This window comes from Ambystoma mexicanum, chromosome 9 (genome assembly GCF_040938575.1).
Source record: "Ambystoma mexicanum isolate Mex_15411 chromosome 9, UKY_AmexF1_1, whole genome shotgun sequence".
NCBI lineage: Eukaryota > Metazoa > Chordata > Amphibia > Caudata > Ambystomatidae > Ambystoma > Ambystoma mexicanum.
The window spans coordinates 803,188,313-803,211,362 of record NC_090931.1 but is presented as its reverse complement, the minus strand read 5'-3'; the positions used below and the strand labels follow the sequence as shown (position 1 = coordinate 803,211,362).

The window sequence follows — 23,050 nt, the reverse complement described above, 5'->3', positions numbered from 1 at the left end:
CCATTGCTGTAATACGCCTCAAACAGCTGGAAAAGGATTTCTGGGCCTTAGCTGTAGTTAAGCACTTCAGTTCCAGCCTTAGTTTGCCTAGCTTTGCAAGTGCCTGTGGCTCATGTGTGCGCTTGTGAAGCCTCTCGGCACATTGGACGTTGGCTCTCAGTCTCTCTCCTCTTGTGCTGCCCAGTTTTCTTTATTTGTCTGATCATCTGGACATACACTGTCCCTGTAGGTAGGCTTTATATGCGTCCCAGCACACCGCCGCATTATAGTCTGTCAGGTTCGCTTGACAGAAGGTGTCTGTCTCCCTCTAAGAGTTACCTGAAGTCCGGGTAACCCAGCGCCCTTAGGTTTATGCGCCGGTGATGGCTCCTGAGAAGGGGGGTGGAATGTCAATGCGTAGCACCACAGGGGTATGGTCTGAGAGGGTGGTGGCCATAATATCGCTTGAACGCATGCAGTGGAAGATGTGAGAGGGCAAGAGCCAGTAGTCTAGGCTGGAATAGCTATTGTGCCTAGAGGAATAGAAGGTGTAGTCCCTCTGGTGCGTGTGAGTAGCCCTCCAGGCATCCCTGAGTTTGAGCTCAGTCATGAGGGCTCGAAGAGCAATAAGATTCCTAGGGTGTAACTGCTGAGAGGCGAGAGAATGTTGGCGGTCAATTTCTGGGACCAATGCTACAATAAGGTCCCCTCCTACTAAGTGCAGCTCCCCCATGTACTGGGCACATCTGGTGAAGGTGTGAGAAGAGGGTTGGTGAATCTGTCGTGGGTGCATAGATATTGAGGAGGGTGATATCTTGCTGTCCGATCCGCCCCAGCACCAGGACATACCTAACCCCCCCCACCCTCAATCGACCACTACCTGTCCCACCTGAAAATGAACCCGCCTATGGGTTAAAATGGATACACCCACCCCTCCCCAGCACCGTCCCAACTTTTGTGACTCAACAGTGTTTAGGTGGGTTTCCTGAAGGAAAATGATGTAACCATTCAGAACCTGCTTAAGGTTGAGCATCCCCTTCCTTTTGAACGGGTGCTCCAGCCCCTGTATGTTAGTGGGCGCTAACACCTCGGGGGAGGGGAGAGGGCCTCATAGTTTCTTACTTGCTTTGACGCCCAACCCTTCGTTACCCATCCCTTAGACCACCTTTGAGGTAGGAGGAGGACATTTCCCGGAAAACAACTGAACCCCACCCAAACGAATCCCAACGAGTGTAACCAATATAACACTGAGTCCACAAAACCGGGACCCAGTACTGTGGAAACCGAGACCATGCTAGGGGAGAACTTCCGTGCCTATCACAGCCCCATAACCAGGATCCATGAAATGGGTACGCGACCGGCGGGGTCTACGGCGCGTCTATGGGGGGTTACAAGCCAGTACAGGGCGCATATGGTTCTTCGCTCTGTCGCATAACCTGGCGACGCCTCCAACCACTGTGTAGAGTATTCTCTCCCAGAGATTTGGAGAAGCTTGCATGCCCTGTCCATTGTGTGAATGGGGATTTGCTCAACTACCAGATTGGGAGCAGAGTGTCGACGAGGCGGCGTCATCCAGATGTTCCTGCGCTAGATTTTGGAACCGCGGGCCGCCGCCCGGCTCTCCTCGAGCATCCATGGGGCCCCTGTGGATGTTGTGATCTCGTGGATGGCGAGGTTGAGCCCGCCTACTTTTGGTTCCGTTCTTCCACTGGGGGAGATCCCCCGAGACCAGATCCCGTTGCCTTAAAATCGCCAGGCATCTTCTGGGTCCTCAAACGAGTGCCACTGCTCGTCATGCTGGATGCACCAAGTCGCCGGGAACTTGATGAAGTTGCGATGGTCTGATCCCTTCAGAGCATCGAATATACGGTTGAACCCCTTCCTGTGCCTAGAGACCTCGATGGAATAGTCGTTGAATATCTTAATCTGCGCTCATTCAACACGCAGGGTGCACACGGCTTGATACGCCCTTAAAATGGCTATTTTATGCTGGAAGTTCAGTAGGCGCATGGTGATGGGCCGCGGGCTTGGGGATCGGCGCTCGTAGCACACGCTCGATCGTCATGGAGCGTGGGTCTGGCATCATTAGCTTGTCCTGAAAAAGATCATACGTGAAGGCTTCAAGGTCCGGGCCCTCTGCACTTTCGGGTAGGCCGACCAGGTGTAGGTTGTTTCGCCTGGACCTGCTCTCTTGGTCCTCGACTTTTGCTCCCAGGCACTGTACTTTCCTAATCAGTCTGTCGACGTCCATTGCCATGGATGTGGTGTCCTCCAGCGAGCCAATTCTTTGCTCATTGTCCGCCGTCCGGTCTGCTTGGGCATTAAGTCTAGTCTGAACATCTTGGAGGTCCCGTTTGATGTCCTGAACGGTTTTATTGGTCTCCTGTGTCATTTGGCCGATCAATCTCATTTCTTGCAGGATCGCCTGGAGTTGATTTTAGATCTGCGTCTCCATTGTGGGTGGTTTATGTGCCGATAGCTGTAGTGTTGTAACCCCTTTCAATCCCTCGGGGGTCAGATGCTCAGTTGGGCCAGTAGAAGATTGAAGCATTCCCACTAGGGGCCATCGAACAGGAGTGGAATTAGGCGGCCCTGGAGGCCAGATCTGGTGTCGGAGGGAAGGTATACCTCACTGGACGTCACACTGTTGGCCTATAGCGACTGCGGGTTCAGCACCTGGCCGCGCCATCCACAGCAGCTCCCATGCCATCACCGGGTCGTGGTGTGGCTTCAATTTGATCTGGGCGAAGTAGGAGGCAGTGTGGGGTGTGCAGGCCTGAAGATTAGCGTGGCCGTCTCCTTAGTATAGCTGACGTTACGCCAGATGCCCCATGAAGTAGTTATAAGCCAACATGGGCGTGCAGTTCACAGCAGGTGGTGTGGTAGGCGTTTGCCCAGGGCCTTCCCTTCTTAATGGCGGGAGCGTCCTCCTTCATGTGCCTTTTAGCATTGGGAGTGGCTTAGATGGCGTGCTCCCCAAACCTTTTAGTGGCCCCGCGTGGTAGTTAGCTGGGGCCTGCTTGATGATTGATGGGTGCCGAGCTCCCCCGATGTCATGCTCATCTGGGCCTGATGGTGAGCTGCTATGGCCGGCAGCCCGTCCCCACGTTAATCATGTTGCTTCCCCTGCCTGGGGTCCTCTTAAAGTCCCTGCATTGATCAGCCCACTGCAGCATGCACACCTCCCCGACGGGGGAGGGGGGGACTCACCAGCTGAGGGTTGCTGCTCCTTGAACGCCAGTGCATCTAAGGGGATGTGTCTGGGTCCTCCTCCACTGCTCGGCGCATCAGTGTCCACTGCATTCGGGACTGGAGCCCCCTAACCCCCTGGGCTCGGCCGCGGCAGTCCTGCGCTCTGTCCCCTGCTTGCTGCTGCACCACGGAGGGGGAGGGGGCAGTATGGAACTCCCTGGGCGCTGTCTCTATGGGTGTAGGATGGCGCTTATTTGGGCGCAGTGGCAGATAACTCCTATCGGAGGCTGCAGCGGTCAGGGCGGTGAGATGATGCCGTCTGCCGCATGGCTGCTCTTTTCGGCTGCAAATTCTAGGAGAGCGGGTACTCCAGTCTAGCTCCGCTTCAGACAGTGGAGTCTTTACAAACTCCGATGGCTGTCCCCCGGTTTGCGTGCGTTAACGAGTGGATCTGCTGGGAAAGTTCATTGTGCCGTTAGCATCAGGCACCAGAGCTCCTTTATTTCGCCGCCATTACACAGGGCTCTCGAGCGCCCCGCCTGAGATGAGGCCTTTTGAACCAGTGTGTGAGTTGAGGTCTTGCTCAAATTGAGTCAGTGGGCGCTTTGATTTGGATCCCCAGGTCTGATCTGTCAGGGCCCCTTTAAGTTGTAGGCATGCCAGGGGGAGAACAACGGCAGTCCCCAGTGCTACTTCTAGTTCGGATTTGAGCATGAATGTGCCCTTGTTCCACATATGGCCTGCTCTAATTAAGCCAGCCTCGTAGTAAGGTTGAAATCTGAGGGGTTCCACGATCTTGTCTCAAATGGAGGGGGGGCAGGCAAATGCTGCTTAGGGTAGAGGGCCATGAGATAACCCCATTCATGCCGCCGGAGGGTTCCGTCAAGTGCCATAGGACAGAGAGCACTGGGTAGGATCGGATTTTCATTGGTAATCTCTCGTACAAAACCCAAAGCAACTCCTCCAATGTGCCAGGTGCAAATAAGCTATTTTCCATTGCAACCCATTGTTTCTCTCCGCTATCTCGTAGGTGGTCTGGCAGGGCCCAGGCTGAGCTGCCCGGTAATACTTGTAAAAGTCTGGGCAGCCTGTTCCTCGCTCCCCCTTGGGCAGAATCAAGGTGTTCTAGGCTTTTCTTGCCCTTTTTAAAGCCCATAGAAAGGTAAGTGTAAATCTTTTCACTTCCTCGTGAAAGGAAGTAGGTCATATCAGGGGAGGTGCTTGAAGTAGGAAGAGGAGTCTCTGTAAAACGTTCATCTTGATTGCTGTATGGTGAGCCATCCATGAGAACGACAGTTTGGATCATTTCTGTAAGTCCTGCCTAATTTTGAAATCTCAACTTGGGTCTCCCCGACACCCAAACCCTCAAGTCGGCCCCTCTCCCACAGCCAATTGTGACACTTTAGCCCCCCCCCGCCCCACCGCCACCCGCCCACAGTCTCCCCACACCCTGTGCTGTCTCATGCTTCCACCCAAAAAACAACCTTCCCTTTGCCCCATCATGCCACGTTGTATGAACAGAAGCAACAGCAAATCCCACATGGTGAAGCCGCCCTAGAAAATGAGGGCCATCCAACAGGGGCCCCTCACCCTCCAACAATCACAGCAGCTATAAACTAGACAAGAAAATGGCAGAAACATACAATGAACTACGACCAGGCAGGGGAGTCTGCCGTCTTCATGTAAAACCCGAGTCCACTGCTGTCGAGGAGGATCCAAATCTTACAAGTATAGGTGGAAACTGTCAACCATGGGGTGTTGGATCTTCGATATTTCCTCATGCCTGCTGATGGACCTATTGGGGCGACTGGCCCGTGTCCCGCGTTCAGAGCCTGCGTCCCGGGATGCCTATTTCATGTCTGGACTGTCACCCTCCGAAAGGAAGCGTGAATGTAAAACCCCAACAATAGCATATATCCCTTTCTTGCAACCATTGGGTCAGGAGCGACATTCACACCTCTTGGCTACGGTCAGTGAGAGAGATCTTGGAAGATTCGGATTTGAGATCCTTCAAAAGTAATATCCGCTTTGGTCCTGGCCCTCTGGAGTATGTCATTTAAAAAAAAAATAATTACACTTTACCAGGACTGATCTGGGGGCGCCGGGTGGGCCCCCCGTCCTCTGTTAACCATGTCGAAGGAAATCTCCGGGTCTGGTAGGGTGTCAAAAAGAGCTATCATGAGGGCTTTCACTTGTTGCTCGAGGGCAATTATGGTTTCAGACTGTGGCTCTTTCATACCCATAATTCTGATATTGGACCGCCACTCCCTATTTTCAAGATCAACCACCTTCAGAGCCAGGTCCCTTCTTCTGTTCGAGTTCCTGCATGAAGCCTTCCGTTCTCAATTGGATCAGGTCTACCGACTGCTGATAGTTTTCAATGGATTTGATCTTCTCTTCCACCTTACCAACTTGCTCCTGCAGGTCTGATTATAGCCCTGGTTAGGCCCTTCTTTATTGATTAGATCTCCTGTAGGAGCATCCGTACATCAGCCTTTGTAGAACCCTCCTTTGTCATCTCCTACAACAGGCTGGTCTTCCGGGGTTTGGGCCATTGTGGCTGTGGATGTGGTCCTCCGAAAGCTGTGCAGCAGGGTGGCCGTGCCGGGGTCCAGCTGACGGCGGGGTATGGTATCCATCCCTAGTCTCTGCCTGGCTTCGCTCCGTTGGGGGCATAGGGGGACCCCGCATGCTGGGGATAACGGGGCGTGATGTAGTGTGTGATGCCTTACACTGCAGCGTGTCTTTCAGGTTATGGAATTGTTAAGCCTGCAGGTTCCGTCAGTGTGTGGAGCAAATTTGCCCGGGCCTCAGTACCGGAGTCCCAGAGTCCCAGTCCACTGATGCGCGCCACGGATGTGATCATGGTGGCTTCAATGAGTTCTCACCACGAGAGTGCCTCTGCCCTGAAGTGGTGGACAGCTCCAACAGGGATGGGAGTCCCTAGGACCGCAAGCTCATTGGCCTTGTTGGGCCCCGCTCTTATGTCGCTTCACTTACCAGGCCAGTCTGGCCAGTCTATCCCGGAGGGTCGCTCCGGGCCCATTCGATCCAGCCACTCCTTAGCGCGGTTTACCTGCGGCTCGTGTCCGTGGACCACTGCTCACTTCAGCCACAGTCGCCTGTGGCCCCTCTTGTGTGCCCCCTTTCGCTCATTCAGGAGTCTCTCTGTGACAATGTTGGTGCTGGTGACTGACCTCCGCCGGGCCGTTAGTGCGGGCTGGCATGAGCTGTAATACTGCTATTGGACCGCTGGGGCCATGTGTGTGTTGCTTCTATCTGGCGGGACTCGTCCCCACCAAGAGAGATGGGGGAGGGCACAGATGACTTGGGTGTTGCTGTCGGGGGGGTGTAGGCTACCAGCCCGTGCTGGGCTGCCAGAGCATGTGAAGGATGCCGCGTCTCCACTCCTCTTCTCCCATTGTTGCCCCACTCACCGGTGTCTGCGCCAGGGCCTCTAGTTGGCGTCTGGCTGCCTCTGTGCACCCAGTTTTTGGGAGCACCGGCCCGGATCAAAGGAACTACAGCCACTCAGTGAGCCTCGGGCCACGTCGCACGTTTGCACCCCAAGGCTCCTCCTCCTGTCCAGTGCCTGCTGCGGCAGGGCCTCACAGGTCCCGTCTGTCGTGGCTCTGCACAGCCGAGTTCCCTGGATTCACCGGCTGGATTTTGCCTGTACTCAGTGTGCAGCTTCCATGTACCATCTGGCAGCCACTGCCTGCTTTAGGTACAATTTAGTAAGCCATTATTAGTTTTAATTTGCTGGAAGGTTTTCAGGCAAGGGAGATGATGGCTTGGATGACCATCCCGTTTGCGCACCCCTGGTGGTCTTCAGCACTTTATCTTTTTGAAATTGTAGGTACGGCTGGTTGATTGCGAGCGCCTGGCGCTCCGAGACCCGTCTGACTGATGTAATGGCCACCAGGAATGCTACCTTCCAGGAGAGAAACCCAAGAGAGGTTGTGGCCATCGGCTCAAAGGGCTTTTTCATGAGACATGACAGCACTGTGTTTAAACTCCACTGCGGAGAAGTCCGCCTTGCTTGCCCTTCAGAAAAGGTTTGACCATCCTATTGTTAGTCAGGGGTTTGCCGTTACTCCTTCTGGTGTACCTGGAAATGGCGGCCAGGTGTAACCGTATGAAGTGTTGGCCAGGTCTTGCTTGGCCAATGAGAGCAGGTATGGAAGGAGCTCCTCTGGCATAACCTGGAACGGATTAATGTTGCTTTGGTTGGTGTTCTGCTGACCTGCACACCATATACAGAACCGTTTCCACTTCAGGATATTGGCCTCATTCTATGTGTGCCGGTCCCCAAACAACAGTGCCGGTAAGCTTACCGGCACCGTTGTTTCCGGACCAGCACACTACAACTCTGTGGGCGTGTGCCTTCCCGCCTGGCAGGTCAAACCTTCTTGGGCGGAACGGCACCGCCTGCATAGTTTTCACGGAAGCACCGACAGTGTTACTGTTCATGCGAGGAGCCCACAATTCTCTGACGTGTATCTGGTCTACATGTGTACCCCATCCCAGCATGAAGGTGTCCGTGACAAGTGTCTTGCATAGGGCGGGGGACTGGAACTTGGAATGGACTTCCTCTGTTGATGTTGGCCATGTCAGCCCACCATCGGAGTCACACTGTCAGTTCAGAAGAAATGTGAACCTTGACCCCCCCAGGATCCTGAGACCTGGGACAAATTCACCACCAGGAACGCCTGCAGCAGTCTCATGTGGAGCCTGCAGTGTGGAATGAGAGGGATGCAGGATGCCATTGTTTCGAGGAGCCACATGCAGTGGCGTACCGTTAGCCACTTTTTGGGTGTGAACGTCAGGATCAACGCCCTGGGGGTGTCCAGTCTCTCTGTGGATGGGCGCACCTTGGGCTCTTATGTAGAGAATTCCGCTCCAACTAACACCAGCTTCTCGGACAGCTGTAGAGAAGATTTCCTGTAATTGATGGAAAAACCTAGGTCCTGGAGGAGACGTACGGTTGCTGCCGTGGACGCTTTTGCTTTCGCCATGGTAGGTGTTTGCACTAGCCAATCGTTTAGATAGGGGTAGACGTGCTGGCTGGTCCTGCAGAGACTTGTGGCCATCGGTGCGAAGCACTTCGTGAATGTGTGGGGTGCTGATTTTAAGTCGAATGGTAGCACCCAGAACTTATAGTGGGCCCCCTTGACCACGAATCGTAGGTAGTTCCTGTGCCTTCGCTGGATGGGACATGGAAATACACATCTTGGAGATGCCGGGACGCCAGGTAGTCGTGGCGTTGAACTGCCTTTATTACTTGTGGTAAGGTCACCATGGTGAACTGTGGTGCTTTATAAATTTGTTTAGCTTCCGTAGATCCAGGATGGGCCTCCACTTTCAATCAGTTTGCAGGCGGCTAAGTATCGGGAATACACTCCCCTTCCTCTGAAACTTGTGGGGACTATTTCTACGGCCCTTTTTTGTAGCATGAGTTGCACCTCTTTGAGGAGTACTTTCCTGTGCACCAGAGGCTGGTGACTTCGAGGAATGTGGGGCGGAGGGGGCAACCTTGTGAATTCTAAGAGGTGGCCATGTGTTACGGCACCCAGGACCCATTTGTCTGACGCTGTGCTTCTCCAGTTGTGGGCATACCTGGAGACCTGCCCCCCGTAGTTCACTGTGCTTTGGAGGATAGTTACTGTTGAGCTTTACCCAGATGACGTCAATGCGCACGTACCCAGCTACTCAGGACTGGGTCTTGGGAGTCTAGGTGGCGAGCAGGAGAAGGATCTGAATTGTCATCGGCCCCATGAGGACCTTGACCTGGATCTGGGCAGTGAGGGTAAGTGCTGTGGTGGCAAAGGTGGGACCGGTGGCTGCAGGGCCGGTAGAGCTGGTTTCATCAACCCACTATAGAGAAGAGAGGACTTGTAACAACAGTAATGCCTGCAGATTTCTCAGTAGTGCGATGCAGGCATTGTATCACAAGTAAGGACACAGACACAAAGGCACACGTTTCAACACCTTTATTAAGTTGGACTGGGGTTGGAGACTTCCTACCTGGCCCAATTCTATAATTTGAATAGTCACGGCCATGAAAGTAAAACAAAATTGTCCAAGTCAGTCAGTCAAACAAAGGAAAAAAAGTCTGTCAGAAACGTAAACTTGCCCTTGCGTTTCACAATAACTAAATGAGGGAAAAGGTGTGAAAATAAAAGAGTGTCAAAAGAATGTCAGAATGGCAATGAAAGTGGCTCACCACTCCCTTCCCCAAGTTCAGGTCAATGGGGTTCTTACAAAGTTCCTTCAATGTGGGTAGCATGCACAGTTCAAAGATTTCCCATCAATCTGTTAGGCTTCCCTCGCCTATTTCAATGTCAGTTCAATATACATCAGAATTCTCTTCAATAGATTATTTTGTGCCTCCCACACTCAGCTTCACAATTGTCAAATAAACAGATATTCACAAAGTTCCTTATTGGTCTCTTCCACAGGCTGCCCTGGCCTGTCTTCAAACACTTAAACACGGCTGAAACACTTTTCAGCTAAACAGCTCAGCTTCATAGAGCTCGGGGAGAACTCCCTTCCCCAACCTTTGTACTTCTCTTTCACAATGTTTACCAGAGACCTTTACAACCGCACAGTATTCTCAACCCTATGTGTGACCAATCTGGCAATAGGGTTAGCTTCTTAACATCTGTGCGTCTTGCACTTGTTTTGTAGAACAGGCACTCAGCCACTCTGTTCCTTATTTCACAAAAGCATATAGTTCATTAGGACTGGCCCACAGCCACTTTGTTCCTCGTTTCACAAAAATATCCATTCGTTTTCACATTAGCCTTTCGGGATATCGGCATGCTCTCCTTTCCCTCGTGCCCTTCCCTTCAGTGGCTTTCAACACATTTTGCTTTCATTATTCACTATTCTGTTATCTTTCAAGAAGCATTTAACAATGTGCCTTCTCACACAGCACTACTCCGTTACTTTGTTGCTCATCCGCTCCCTCGCTGGCTAAATGCATTCAATCTTTGAGTTCAATGTCTTTATCCTTCAATGCGTAGCCTAGCGTCTAACACTGTAGCTTTCCCCAATCGCGCGTATCACAAACCCGGCTCTCATTTTTTTTTAACTCACCGGCTGCGATTGCTTTCGCGCGTCATCCTGTTTTCAGCTTGTTGAGGTCAGCGTCTTGCCCACCTGCCCCTTAGACACTCCCGGGCGACATCACGGCCCAGGGGAGGAAACAAGCAGTCTGCTGGTGCATGAAGGAAAGGGACTAGCCGGCCTATTGGCTCCCTTCTCTGAACGCTCCTGGCTTCTTGGAGACAAGGCTCCCTCACCAGGCTTTCTCCTGCCTCAACTCGCAGCCCGTCAGCGTCTCAGCGTCCCGTTCTCCCTGGCCTGGTTCTCTGCAGCTCTCTCTCAGATGCTCCTCCGTCTTGCCATCCAGCTTGCCTTCTTTATTGGCCCCTGCCTTCCTCCCTGTGTCTTTCTGTGCTCCACCTTTTATAGTTTGAAAAACGGTCCATGAGTTTCAGGTGTGTGCGATTGTGACTAAGTGCCTGACCTTGCCTGGACTTATTAGTGGCCTTAGGCCAGTGCATGTTACTAGTGGTAATCTTCCTTGTCTCAGTCTTCCTCTTACTCGTCTCGGTATTTGGGCTGATAAGGAGGGGAGTTACGGGAGTTGTAGTGTCCCATAAAGGTAGAGGGAATATGGAGTGAATAGCTGTCAGGAACTAGGGGATTCCATGTCTCACCTTCTGGTGCCTCCTCCCCCACTCCCTGAGGACCCCCTACCCAGGTGATCCTCCCTCGCTTGTCCACCCCCAGGGTTGGGTTCCAATAGCGATGGCCCTTCCCTGGCCACCTGAATAAGGGATCCCCGGGACTGAGTCATGAAACATCTTCAGGTTTTTTACAGTAGTCACCACATTTCCTCCTGGTGTGAGCCCAAGTGACTTTGTCCTGGAGTGGGATGAAGCGCCGCTTCCATACGTGGTTGGTGTAGGCCATGACCTGATTGGTCGTTCACAGGAATGTGTTCCCCTGGTGTAGATGGCTTGCTCGGGGTTCCTTCCTGTAGTATTACAGACTCCTTAGTCTGAAAACTGCATTTTCTCATGCTGCATCTCTAAATCTGTATCGATCTCGTGCTGAGATCTCACCTCCGGAACAACCTCAGAGTATGCGATCAGAGAAATAGGCGATGGCCCTACCTGTTCTAGCGGCTTGCCTAGCATGAGGGCCACGGATGGTGGCTGAATTGTCAATGGGCCAGCTTCTGGAGGTTGCTGGTTGAAATCTTGCCCCTGCGGCATCTTTTGCTTCCCCATCGACGAGAGTATAATTGACGATGCTGACGATGAGCTGCCTTTTGGTAGAGACCATTTATCTGTTATTATAGGGATCTGTGAGTGATGCCCCGTTTCTGTTTGTGCTTCGTTGACATGTCCGTCGATGAGTCACCCTTCAATTGAGGTGGCGACACCGTCAACGAGGTTGCTGGTCCCTCCCAGCTTGCTAGACGTCTTAGACAGGGCTGCCACCGACTAGGATGTTTCCGTCGACATTGTGACTGTCGACGTGGTCAGTGAGGCCTTATGGCCCGAGGACTTGGCCTGGCCTGGGGAACTGGAACGACCCACCGGATTCTGTAACTCTGGCGTCTGCATTGTCATTGACGATGATGATGATGATGATGATGATGTTCTCCCTGTAGGTGGTACCTTTGATATTTCCATGGACTTGTGTTTATGATGCTTGGATTTGTCTGACTTACTGGATGATTTATCTGTCGCCGACTTGCTTGACAATAGGCTGTGCATCTGCTTGTCCCATGACTGCCTTTTTCCAGCGATGATGGCCGATCTGGAGCCTTGAAGGACCTCTTCTCCCCCACTGCAGGGTTGGCCTGCCCAGTAAATGGCTCATTGTCGTCGGCGACCAGGTGTTTATGTCTCTATGATGGTTGTTCCTCTGACCTGGCCACCTCCTTGGAGTGTGGTTGCTTCTGTGGGGATGGCCATGCTCTTGGTCGACTCAACATCGGAGGGATACTCTGGACAGTTGCCCTTGTTCAGCCAGCATACTAGCTGACAGTTTCTGTCCTTAAGGGTTTTCAAGCTAAGCCCTTTACAGATGTTACAACGCTCAAACGTGTGATGGGGGTACTAACAATATATACAATCAGTAGGTTTGTCCCCTCCATACATATTCTTAAGGCCACAGGTAGCACAGGCCTTAGACAGGGGTCTACGTTTTCCCTCCATCCCACTTATCTGTCACACGATCTGGTTTGGTTAAACCGCTGTGGATCCTGTAGTCAACAAACACTATTTTTGTGGAACTGTTCTCTGAACAAGATGATATTGATTTGAGTTTTAGATGTAGATTCTATGTGAAGAAACTCAAGGACTCCCATCAGCTTCAACGTTAGAATCTGAAGGAAGGAAGAGAAGGAGGGACTAGTCTTACTACTCGAGGTCCCATTGGTTGGGACCAAAAGCACCCATAAGGAGGGTGACAGCCTACAAAGTAGAAAGTTTGTCTTGCTTTCAGCAAGGGAAACCCAAGGGTAAACGAGGATTCCCAGCCAGACTGGGAAATGTTCACAGCATTCCCCCTCCCTCGCAGCTCTGGTCGCTGACTAGTCACCTGGTGCACCTCCAGAACCTCACAGGTCCCAGGCTCCCCTGCTAGTCCTGCACTTGCCTCTGGGCCTCCGCACTCTGCCTTGCACTACTGCACTCGGAATACGTTCCATGAGAGTGGCAACCACTCTGCACTTAACCCTGGCCCCTGCTGGGCTGGGTGCACTTGTCCCCCTCCATCGCAATTCATGTCTGCGCACTTGCATGACCTTGAATGTAATAGGCTTAGCAGGTTTGTCTGACGTGTCTTGCTCTGTCTGTCTCCCCTCTCTAGCTTGGTTGTGAGTGAAATACCCATGCATAGGTGCATTGATAACCAGCCTTTTTGTCTTTCTATGTCCCCCCTGCCCCCACTTCTCTTACCACTCTTTGTCATGCACTTATACCAGTAGAAATGCCTCTGGCTTAGTATGCTAGCTTTTGTTAGATCATTCGGAATCTTCAAGGCCTCAAGAATGACGAACTCCCCTTGTTCCCTTCCTGCCTTGAAGTGCTTTGAAGCACTTCTTCACTTGTGTATAAGCGCTTTATAAATAAACAATTACAATGTGAATCTATGAAAGATCCAATGCTGGAAAAATGTGTTCCACTCTTTTGACAAGGCTAACCCTAAAGGCTGTCACCGGGGGCACCATTTTTTGGCATTGAGGCCTTGAGCGCTTTCTTTGTTAGGATGGGATCCAGGCTCTGAGGTGTAAGGACATTGCACGTCTCAGCTAACTTACTGCCATTCACAGAAGCAGTGGGAACACCCCCCCCATCTGCGTTGGTATCGAGGACAGAACTGTCAACGTCTTGGAGAATATATCAAGCATTTGTTTTCAGAATCTTTTCCATTTCATGGCAAATAAAGCTTCCGCCTGGCAGATTACCCATCGTTGGGCATCCAAAGATTCATAATCACTGCCGTCTCACTGAGATCAGTGCTTTTTCTTCCTTAGGTGGGAAGAGAAGAAAGGAGAGTGTCATGGCCCATGCTTGGAGAGGGAACTTAAATGCTGTTTGTTGGTTTTTGGTTGACTCTGCCTCTCTGGAAGTGTCTTTTTTTTCTTCAGGCGTGGGAAGTTCCAACGCCCTCCCCTCTTCTGATTGCCTTCTGGACGTAGTCTCTCTATTTAACCGGGTGGACCACCAAAAGCTTAGCTGCCTAATCTCGGAGCACATTGTGGTTCATCTCTTGACAGGAACCACACACCGAGACGTCTCACACATATTGTGTGGAGATTGGTGATCCACAGATTTGAATTGCAGTCCCTGCAGCATGTGAACCCCAAAGCCTTTGAGGAGGCCATGGTATGTCGCGGACAACATTTTGTAACAAAAGAAATTAAAGTGAATGAGAAAAGCAACTGACGGGATGGGGTATTGTGTGCTCTATTTGTATTGGAACCGTTGGAGGTTCAGGAACCGATAATATTCCCTTACATTGGGCCCATTCCAAGATGGCCACCATTTCTGGACATTTGCTTCCCTTCCAAGATGGCCATAGGGAATCCACGCTGTGACGTTACTCAAGATGGTGCCGATCATCACAGGGATAAATATCCAGCTGGAGCGGTCAGAACTTGCGTCGCAACACACAGGTATTCCCTCTTGTGTGGATGCTCTCTGTTTCCCTTACTTGTCTTTTTCTTCATTATTCCAGCGCTTGTTTTTAGTGCTGCTTCTACCTTAGCACCAGTCTCCGCCTGGCCTGCTTTCTCCTTATCTCAGCGTTTCTCCATCTACGAAGCCCGCAAACCGTTATTCAGATCTTCAATGCTATTTCTCAGTGCCCCGTGCTGCCAGACATCTGCTGGATCTCCAACCTATCAGCCTTACTCTTATCCTGTCCTTCTGTACAGCAATCCCTGCAATGAACTCCAATCAAGAAGGGTTTTTCCCCCTTTTTGGGGTTTTCCCTTGGCAGCCGCCGTGGGGATCTCCCTCCTTGTCCTTCTGTTATACTCAGAGGTACATCAGAGAGTCACACCGGGGACTGGCCCTTACTTTAATGCGGTCAACCCAGATTTAGACCATCTGACATCGATCGCGTCCATACTAACTAAGTTTAAGTGCCATACCTAACAGTGCTCTTGCCCCCGTTCTGTATCTGATCTCTCTGATCTACCCTCTACTCTAATCCAATCTCACTGTGCTTACTAACATTTACATCCACTTTTCCTTCCTCATTTAAACATGCTACCTTTATTCCAATTGTTAAAAAACATTCCTTAGACCTGTCTATTCTATCAAACGTTCATCCTTTTTCCTTTCTGCCATTCCTTTTGAATCTCTTGGAATGGTTTGTCAACTATTAGGTTTTCTCTCAACTTCTCCAAGACTCCCTTTCCCCCCACTCAATCTGGCTTCCGACGTGCACACTCTACTGAGTCTGCTCTTCTCCAGGTGTCCAACTCTCTTATCTGCCCATCCCAACAAACTTTCCTCTATTTCAATTCACCTTGATCTTTCAGCGGCTTTTAACGCAGTGGACCACCCCACTCTTCTCTCCGCCCTCAATTGCTTTTGCTGGTTCTGTCCTTGACTGGTTCCAATTCCCAGCTTCCTCGTGGACCTATGCGGTCTCCTGGTCTGGAGCACTTCCTCTCCCCCTCATTACACTATGGCGTTCCTCAAGGCTCTCTTCTCGGCCCTCTCCTATTCTACATCTGCACAATCCCCAGTGGCCTCCCTCGTTGATTCTCCGGTCACTTCTATGCTGACGAGTCACAGATCTTTCTTTCCTCCTCTTCGGAAGTGAATTCACTCCCGGCTTTCTTCCTGCTGTTCTTCCATCCAATCATGGATGTACTCCCCCCCCTGCCAAGCCCCTTGTTACCTCCATCTTTTCCCTCCCTCTCTCATCCCTCTTCCCACCCCACTGCTCATAACCTGGGTGTGATATTCGATCCTGTGCTTACTTTCTCCCATCACATATCTTCTACTGCTAATGTCTGTAGTTTTTCAACTTGCAAAAGATCTGGCCCCTTCTTTCTTCTCACGCCATGAAACTTCTCATCATCTTTTCCATTTTCCCCCGACTTGATGACTGTGCTGCTCTGCTGGTCGGCCTCCGAGCATCTCATCTTACTCCACTTCACTCCATTTTCAATACTGCTGTCAGTCTTCTTTCTCAGCTGTGCCCTTGTTCATGACTTAAAGACTCCCTTCTCTTTCTTCTTCCTTTTGACCTTTGTCTTCAGTTTCACTTACTCTATATTGTCTTTAAAATGTTACCCTGGTCTAGCTCCTCCCCATCTTTCGTCGGTTGTCCCTCCCTATATTCAGGCTCGAACTCTCCATTCTCACCATCTCCATCTTTTTTATTCTCCCAAACTCCTGTGCGCCCACTTGCAATTTCATTCTTTTTCCCAACTGGCCCCTAAATTGTGGCATGCCCTCCCTCCCGATAACCACGCTTCCCCTTCACTGTACAATTTTTGCTCTCATTTTAAGAACCACCATCTCCTCTTATGTTGTTCTTCTTGATTTGTATTCTTTTCATTCGTTCATTTGTACCGTTTTTGATTGCTATGTAAAGCGCCTTTGCAAAAGTACTCTATAAATATGAATAAAATTCAAATACAAATTACTGGAGATAATTTAAACATTTTAAAAAAGCCACATGCGAAATGTTAAGGAGTAGAGTGTTTTTCCACATTAACAGGTTTAAACTGATTATGGCTGGTATACTCCTTGAAACAATATCATACAAAGCTCAAATTTTAAAGATAACACATTTCTCTTACCCTGCTTTACACTTAAGGAGGTCATTGTGTTTACAAAAGAGGACATAATGATCGACTCATCTTCGGGGCAAACAGAAAGATTCTGAAAAATAGATGCAACCATGAATGATTTAATTACTTGACTAATAAGCAAACAACAAGCATGAGAAATAACATTTGTGACTGAATTTTGTGCAACACATTTCAACTGAGCTGTCAATGCAAGATCAAATATGTTAGCAAAAGTCATTGATGAACCATTATGATAGTGAAACTTCTTTGCGCCTCTCTACTGAATGAATGAATCCTTCATAAACCAGTTAGGCTTCACTTAACAAGTTGTTATAACCTTCAGCCCCCCATATTCCCTTTTTGTGATGCTATCCTATACGCAACCAACTAAATTAAATGATGATGAAGTAACAACCTAATTAATGGCCTAGTCCACTGAAAGCATAGTGGAAAAGAATCTAGTTTAACGATGCCAGAAACGAAAGATATCAATGTTTGTCATATTTTGAGTAGCTAAATAGTACATCTCTACAGAAAAAACAATATTTAGATTACAGTCCTTCAAGTCCCTTCCCAAACAGATGCATCAAGGTAAGAGAAATTGGAAGGAATCCCAGTGTGGTGCATGTGCATATCCCCTGTGGCAATTAAAAACATTGGGACAAGACTCTTGAACTAAAAAAGTAGGACAGTGTCATGCAAGGTTGTTCTCCACATTTCTGAGATTCAGGACTACGGCTATAAATATCAAGTATAACCTTCAGACGTTCTCCAATAAAAGCAACATATAGTTTAGCTTGCAGCTCTTGCCTTCAAACTTGAAGATTGTGTTGGACTTTGCTGCAAAACAGACCATCAGCCATAGTAATAGAAACCATAGAAAAAGGTATAACTAGATGTTCCATTTATAGCACACAACATTTCCAAAGAAAACACCTGAAGATGCTTTAACTCTGGTAGACCAAGTATACAGATTTTCAAACAGGCTTGCACAACAAAAACTTATAACAAGACAGTTTAATTGGACACTGTTTCCTTAGGGAGAGAGATTGCTTAAACTATATTTTCAAAAGTCACAAACATTGTGTGTTTGTCATGTCAAACTAGAGTATGAATTACAATATAGGGAGAGTTAGGCAGTGTGGTAAGTCAGAACCAGGAGACAGACAAGATGGCATTTTGTATGCCTGGCCTGTTTATTCAAAAATACTCTCTCTCTCTCCCTAACCATGCAGGCCCTATCCCAAAGAAAGAAACAAGTCAAAAGAGTGCTCGTCAGGATGTCTAATAACATAAGATCTGTCCGTCATTAAGAACTGGTCCCAACCATGAATAGAGAAAAGAAAGCAATGGCTTCTTGCAACAAAGATTGATTGGTGGCTGGCCTCTGACCCTTTGTTCAGTCTTTTCATCAAAGATGGGTTCTTGTCTTTCAGTCAACACAATTGTCTCTTTCACCTCCCCCGTTCTGGATAGAGTCCTCTTTAGGTCAGTGTCCTTTCGCCCCTTTTTCTTTCCTGGCTTTTAGCAGTCGAATACTTTGTATCAGTCCCAGGCATCCGATACCCTTGGTCTTGGTAAATCTGGTTCCCGGATGATTTCGGGGGTTTGTACTTGAGAGATTCCCACAATGTTATCTCCACCCGCACGGTGCGGGTGGTCACCACTCCATACGTTGGTTTTTCTCTCTGGCCCACCTTAGGGCAGCGTTTCTGTTGCCCTGGCAAGGGGGCTTGTTTGCTGCTCACCCCTCCTTGGGGTAATTTGGCTTTCACCTGTCTCAGGGTTGACTCGTTTTCACCTTGCCTCAGTCTTGTTTCACTCTCTCTGACCCCATTTCGGGGTTTGCCTCTCACCCAGTCTTGGGGTTTTAGGTACCAGGGTTCCTAACATCACTCTGCGCTCATTGGTTCCGTAATCTCCCAGTCTTTGGGCTGTCGCATCACGGGTGGACTAAGGTATCCCCATACCTTATTGGTTTCAAAACAATCCAGAAGTAGTTCTCCCTGGTTGGCACCAGCCCCTTAAGTTAGTGGTTTAGATTGACTTCAATAACTAAGATGATTTGATATATGGCATTTGTAATGCGCCTATACACAAGTGTTTCAAGGCGCGTTGAGGCAAGGAAGGGGGAACAGAGGGAGGACAGAGACAACGATCTTACTAGGCACACGTGACATTGAGATTGTGCAAGTGCAGGGGAAAGGTGCCAGGTGAGGTGGCAGTGCTGTACACGAGATAAAAACAACAACAAAAAATGCGGCCAGCAGGTGGCAGGTGTAAGGATAAGTGCAGACAGCAGGTGTCTAAAAGTGCAGGTAGCGAGACTGTAGGGTTACAGAAACAGGCCCAAGTGCAAGGGTTGCCGGGAGGCAGTGTGGGCGTGCAACTGGGTGGGTAGGGACGTGGGCCTGAAATCAGAGGGTAGCCAGGTGACCAGTGCAGTATCAGACAGGAAATCAGCAGAGGAGAGGATCGAGAAGGCATTTTTTTTTTAATGTTGAGTTTTCAATCCCCCTTATGTCAACACGTGTTTCGACCGTTATGTCCTTATCAAGACAGGGCTTTGTATGTCTTCATGGCTCTATTCACCAAATAATAACCAACTCCACAATCTTTTATCCTTTTGGAATGTTCTCTCCGTTTGATATTCAGATGTTACATTATTCCATCCCGTGTACCTAATAATGGCCCTGTTTTAAGGAAGGGCAAGGTTGTGCGGCGTTCCGAATGTCCTGTTTTCCGGCTGGCGCCAACCAGGGAGGACCACTTCTTGACTATCCTGGGGTATACCTCAACTGTACTGCCCATCTCTTGACTACACCGAGCAACCGCGTATCTTCTGCCTTCAGATGGTGCGCCTCCAGTCGCGGAGCAGCGGGGTTTCATTCAGCCGTCTTTTGTCTTTGTTGGAGCAGGTGTGCTGTATCCACTAGCATCTAGCGGGTTCTCTTGAGTGGCTCCACAACTCCTCTCGGTCCAGCGATTCCTGCTCATATTACTGAGCCGCCTGTGCCAGCTATGCCTCTTCCCTGCTGCAGCTCGTCAGTAGGCTTACCCTGGCTCTTCTGTGATTCCAAGCATGTCGTCTAGTGCAGTCTCCTTACACCAAGCCACACCTCCCAGGAAGGCTCTTCTGTGTGGCTCTGCGCCCTCTCATCATCTTCCAGCAACGTGGATGAGCTCTTCTCCTACACTTTAGCACAGGGAAGGGATTATGGCTCATTCTCAGAGTCGCTGCGCCTACAGTTCGTGAAGAGGGCCAGTAACCACACCACCCTTAGCTATAAGCCTTGAAAAATCCCCATGTAGCCAACAAAAATATGGGATTCTTGAGACACAGGAGAATAATACATATTCCTCTCTCGGGATTGCCTATACTCTAAGGAAGACGGAGGGGCTCACCCCGGCTGGTATTGTGCTTGCCCTGTCCCCTATGAGGTGTTAAGCTTAGCAGGCTCAACTCAACCCTTGTCCCAAAGGAGGTGGTTCCCTCTTGGGGAGAGGGGACAAACTCCCTGGATTTGTCACAGTGGTTGTAAGCAAAAAGAGTGAATCTAAAAAATAATTGAAATTATTTCAATGTTGGAAATGTTTTTATCAAATAAGTACAAATTATTTTCTTATAGCTACATGAATTAAAGTAAAAGTATTGGTCACAGTTTTTTTGCTATAGTCCTCCATTCGAAATAAAAAAAAGGGCACTAGAAAATAGTCAATGTGGTTATTTGTCGAATTAATGGTTACATACTCCAAAATCAAAGAACGATTCAAAATAAAAAATGTGGGCTACCGTGTTTGCAGTGAAATGAAAAAAAGGAGTTTCCAGCAATGACAACACAGTTGATCAACTACAGGGGGGCTTAACTCAAAAGACACAGTAACCATAAAAAAAGCATAAAAGTAGTAATAAAGTGTGTTACAGAGAATTATATAATGAGAGATCAATGCTTTTACAAAGCCACACCAAGGAAACTAGATGTCGGCATTTAGGAAAAAGTGGGAGAACAAAAAATTGAACTGAAGTGAACATTCAAGTACATCAGGGGAGATAATGGAGAGCAGAACTCAGGCCTCTAGGCACAATAAATGTGTTCAAATACAAACTCAAGCAGAACTATCTGATGTGAAAATACCAGTGATAAATGTTGTTTTATTTGTATTCACTTATTTGTTTACAGGTGGACACAGACTAAAACTGAATGTTTTCCTGCCCCAATTCCGCCCCAAACCCCATTCCCTTTAGGGTATTCTCTTACAGCACTTTTAGATATTCGATATTCCCAATCTCATTTGCCTTTGCTTGTTTGTTTAAGTATGAGAGAATGACTAATAACGAAATAAAGAAAATCCATTTCATATTTTATAAATTAACTACTCGTTCATTTACAGCCAGCAACGGCCATTTGGAGACGGCAACTCACCCTTCAAATGTTTGCTGGAGGGAGCATCTTCTGGAAGATTTTGGGACAAACCCCTGCTGTCTAGCTCGAGCTGCCGTGGAGGGCCTACTGTGACGCGTCCACTCTCCTGTTGCTGTACCACTTCCGGCATGCGCAAGACTGTGGTGCAGTCAGCTCTCTGCTGTGCCTGGTCAGATTAGTGGTGGTGCAGTCGCAGAGCCTGTGTGATCTCTGCTGCGGGCTCGGTGAGAGCATGCGGCTGGGTGGACTGTGCAGCCAGAGGAGTTTTTTGAGGGGCTGCAGGCCACAGAGTGCTCCTCATCCGACCCCTGGGTGATTGCAGCATCCTTGATAGCACTGTTGCCCCTGTGGTATCCTGACACTGGGAGTGCATTGTGAGGAGCCAGAGGGTGCATGAGCCTTTCGGAAGCTCAGTTTCATTCGCACAGCAGCTCTCTCTCTAAATCAAGACAGGATCCTCTAATGTCCCCCTCACTAAGCAGAGTTGCTGCCTCTGACCTGTTTGACAGCCCTTTGCTTTGGTTGGGACCCCCTACATCGTCAACTAGGAGATTTTAGCGACCACTCCTCTGACGTCTTGTACTCTGGCCTAGTGGTTCGCACCGTGCCCCTCGGAGTGTGTGTGGATGAACCTCCTGTGCACAAACCACATCATGCCATGCTCCAGCTCAAAAAACTGTTTGGAGACCTTCACCAGGGAGACACCGCAGTAAAGATTCCCCGATGCCATCTACAGCCAGAAGTGTGGAGGGGACCACAAGAGAGCAACAACCTGATGAGTTGTGTGCCATCATGCTAGAGGCACTCTATGGCCGATCTGGTGGCTGATATCGTTCCTCGGCTGGCTCCCTCCTATGCAACTGCCTCCCCCTGCCTCTTCGTCTTGAGCTGGATATCTTCAAATTCCGGAAGCTCCTCAAGACCTTCCTTTTCACCACCTCTTCTCTTCCTCCCTCCTCTGCTAAAACACACCGTTTCTGAGATTGGTGACCAGGCACCTTATCTGTCGTCCTGGCCTCACACACCCAATCACCTTCAGCCTCCGCCTGCTCCCAGCACTTGCCTTAGCACCCACTGGCCTATCCCACCACAGGCCTGCACTTACGTATTTATTGGCAGCTGACCACTCTCACCAAATCACTTTACAGCTGCTTTCACCCTTGCACTTCCCCTCTTTGGTACACCAGCACTTAGCCCCCACTTGCTCATCCCTTCTCTCTCTCTCTCTGCAATTACACGGTCTGAATGCTCACAAGGCCTAGAAGGTCTAAGTCTATCTTTCATTGTTATATTTACTTTTCTTTCCCATGTTCCCTGCTTGTTGCCCTGTGGGTGCTTTGAAACACAATTTACTTGATGTATAAGCGCCTTTCAAATGCACGATAAATAAATAAAATAAATATGGACCAAAAAATGGTCATTTCGACTAGCAGGCTGCAAAGCTTGCAACATAATATAGAACAGCTATGTGGGCATATTAAAGAGGCAGGTATGCACATGGGATACACGGCAGACGCGCCGACTATCCTGGAAGGCAAAATGGGATGCCTTGAGAAGGAAATGAAGATTGTCCACAAAAGGACGATGACCTGGAGTCCAGATCACAGCAGAACAATGCGCACATAGGGACCGTTGAAGGTGTTTCTCGAGAAACAGCTGCGTGTGATGTTGTGTCATCCGGTTTTCTCTTAACATTTCCTAATTGAGAATGCACCGCACTCCTGGCCTGCGTCCTGCCCCAGGCTGTCCCCCTCGTACTGTCATCGCCAGAGTGCTTAACTACAGGGACCTGATTTTAAAGGCCACCTGCAAAAAAGCTGAGCTATCCTTTGAGAAGGCACCTGTCTCAATCTACCTGGACTACAGTGTGGTAGCGCAAGCTGCGAGAAGAGCATTCTTAGATGTCAAACGTCGGCCACATAAGAATGTCAAAAACCAAATGTTGGTCCAGCAAAGCTGAAAATCCTCCATGGGGGCAAATCACACTTCTTGCTATTACTTGAATACTCCTCCAATTTCATAGACTCGCTCCGAGTCCCCAGTTACTCCCACCTTACTGTATGTCGGATATGCGGTAGGATAAAGGCAGCCATCGCATGCACCTATAGCTTTT

At 49.4% G+C, this 23,050-nt stretch overlaps 1 protein-coding gene across 5 annotated transcripts in view; it reads right to left on the bottom strand.

Moving 5' to 3' along the window:
* NCKAP1 (NCK associated protein 1) overlaps window positions 1–23,050 on the bottom strand; it is a 1,877,983-nt gene that overhangs the window by 1,125,562 nt on the left and 729,371 nt on the right. For all 5 annotated transcript variants that reach the window (XM_069615779.1, XM_069615776.1, XM_069615777.1 and 2 more), the window contains one exon: window positions 16,523–16,604. In XM_069615779.1, coding sequence (XP_069471880.1) covers window positions 16,523–16,604 — 82 coding nt within the window. The remainder of the gene's footprint in view (window positions 1–16,522; window positions 16,605–23,050) is intronic.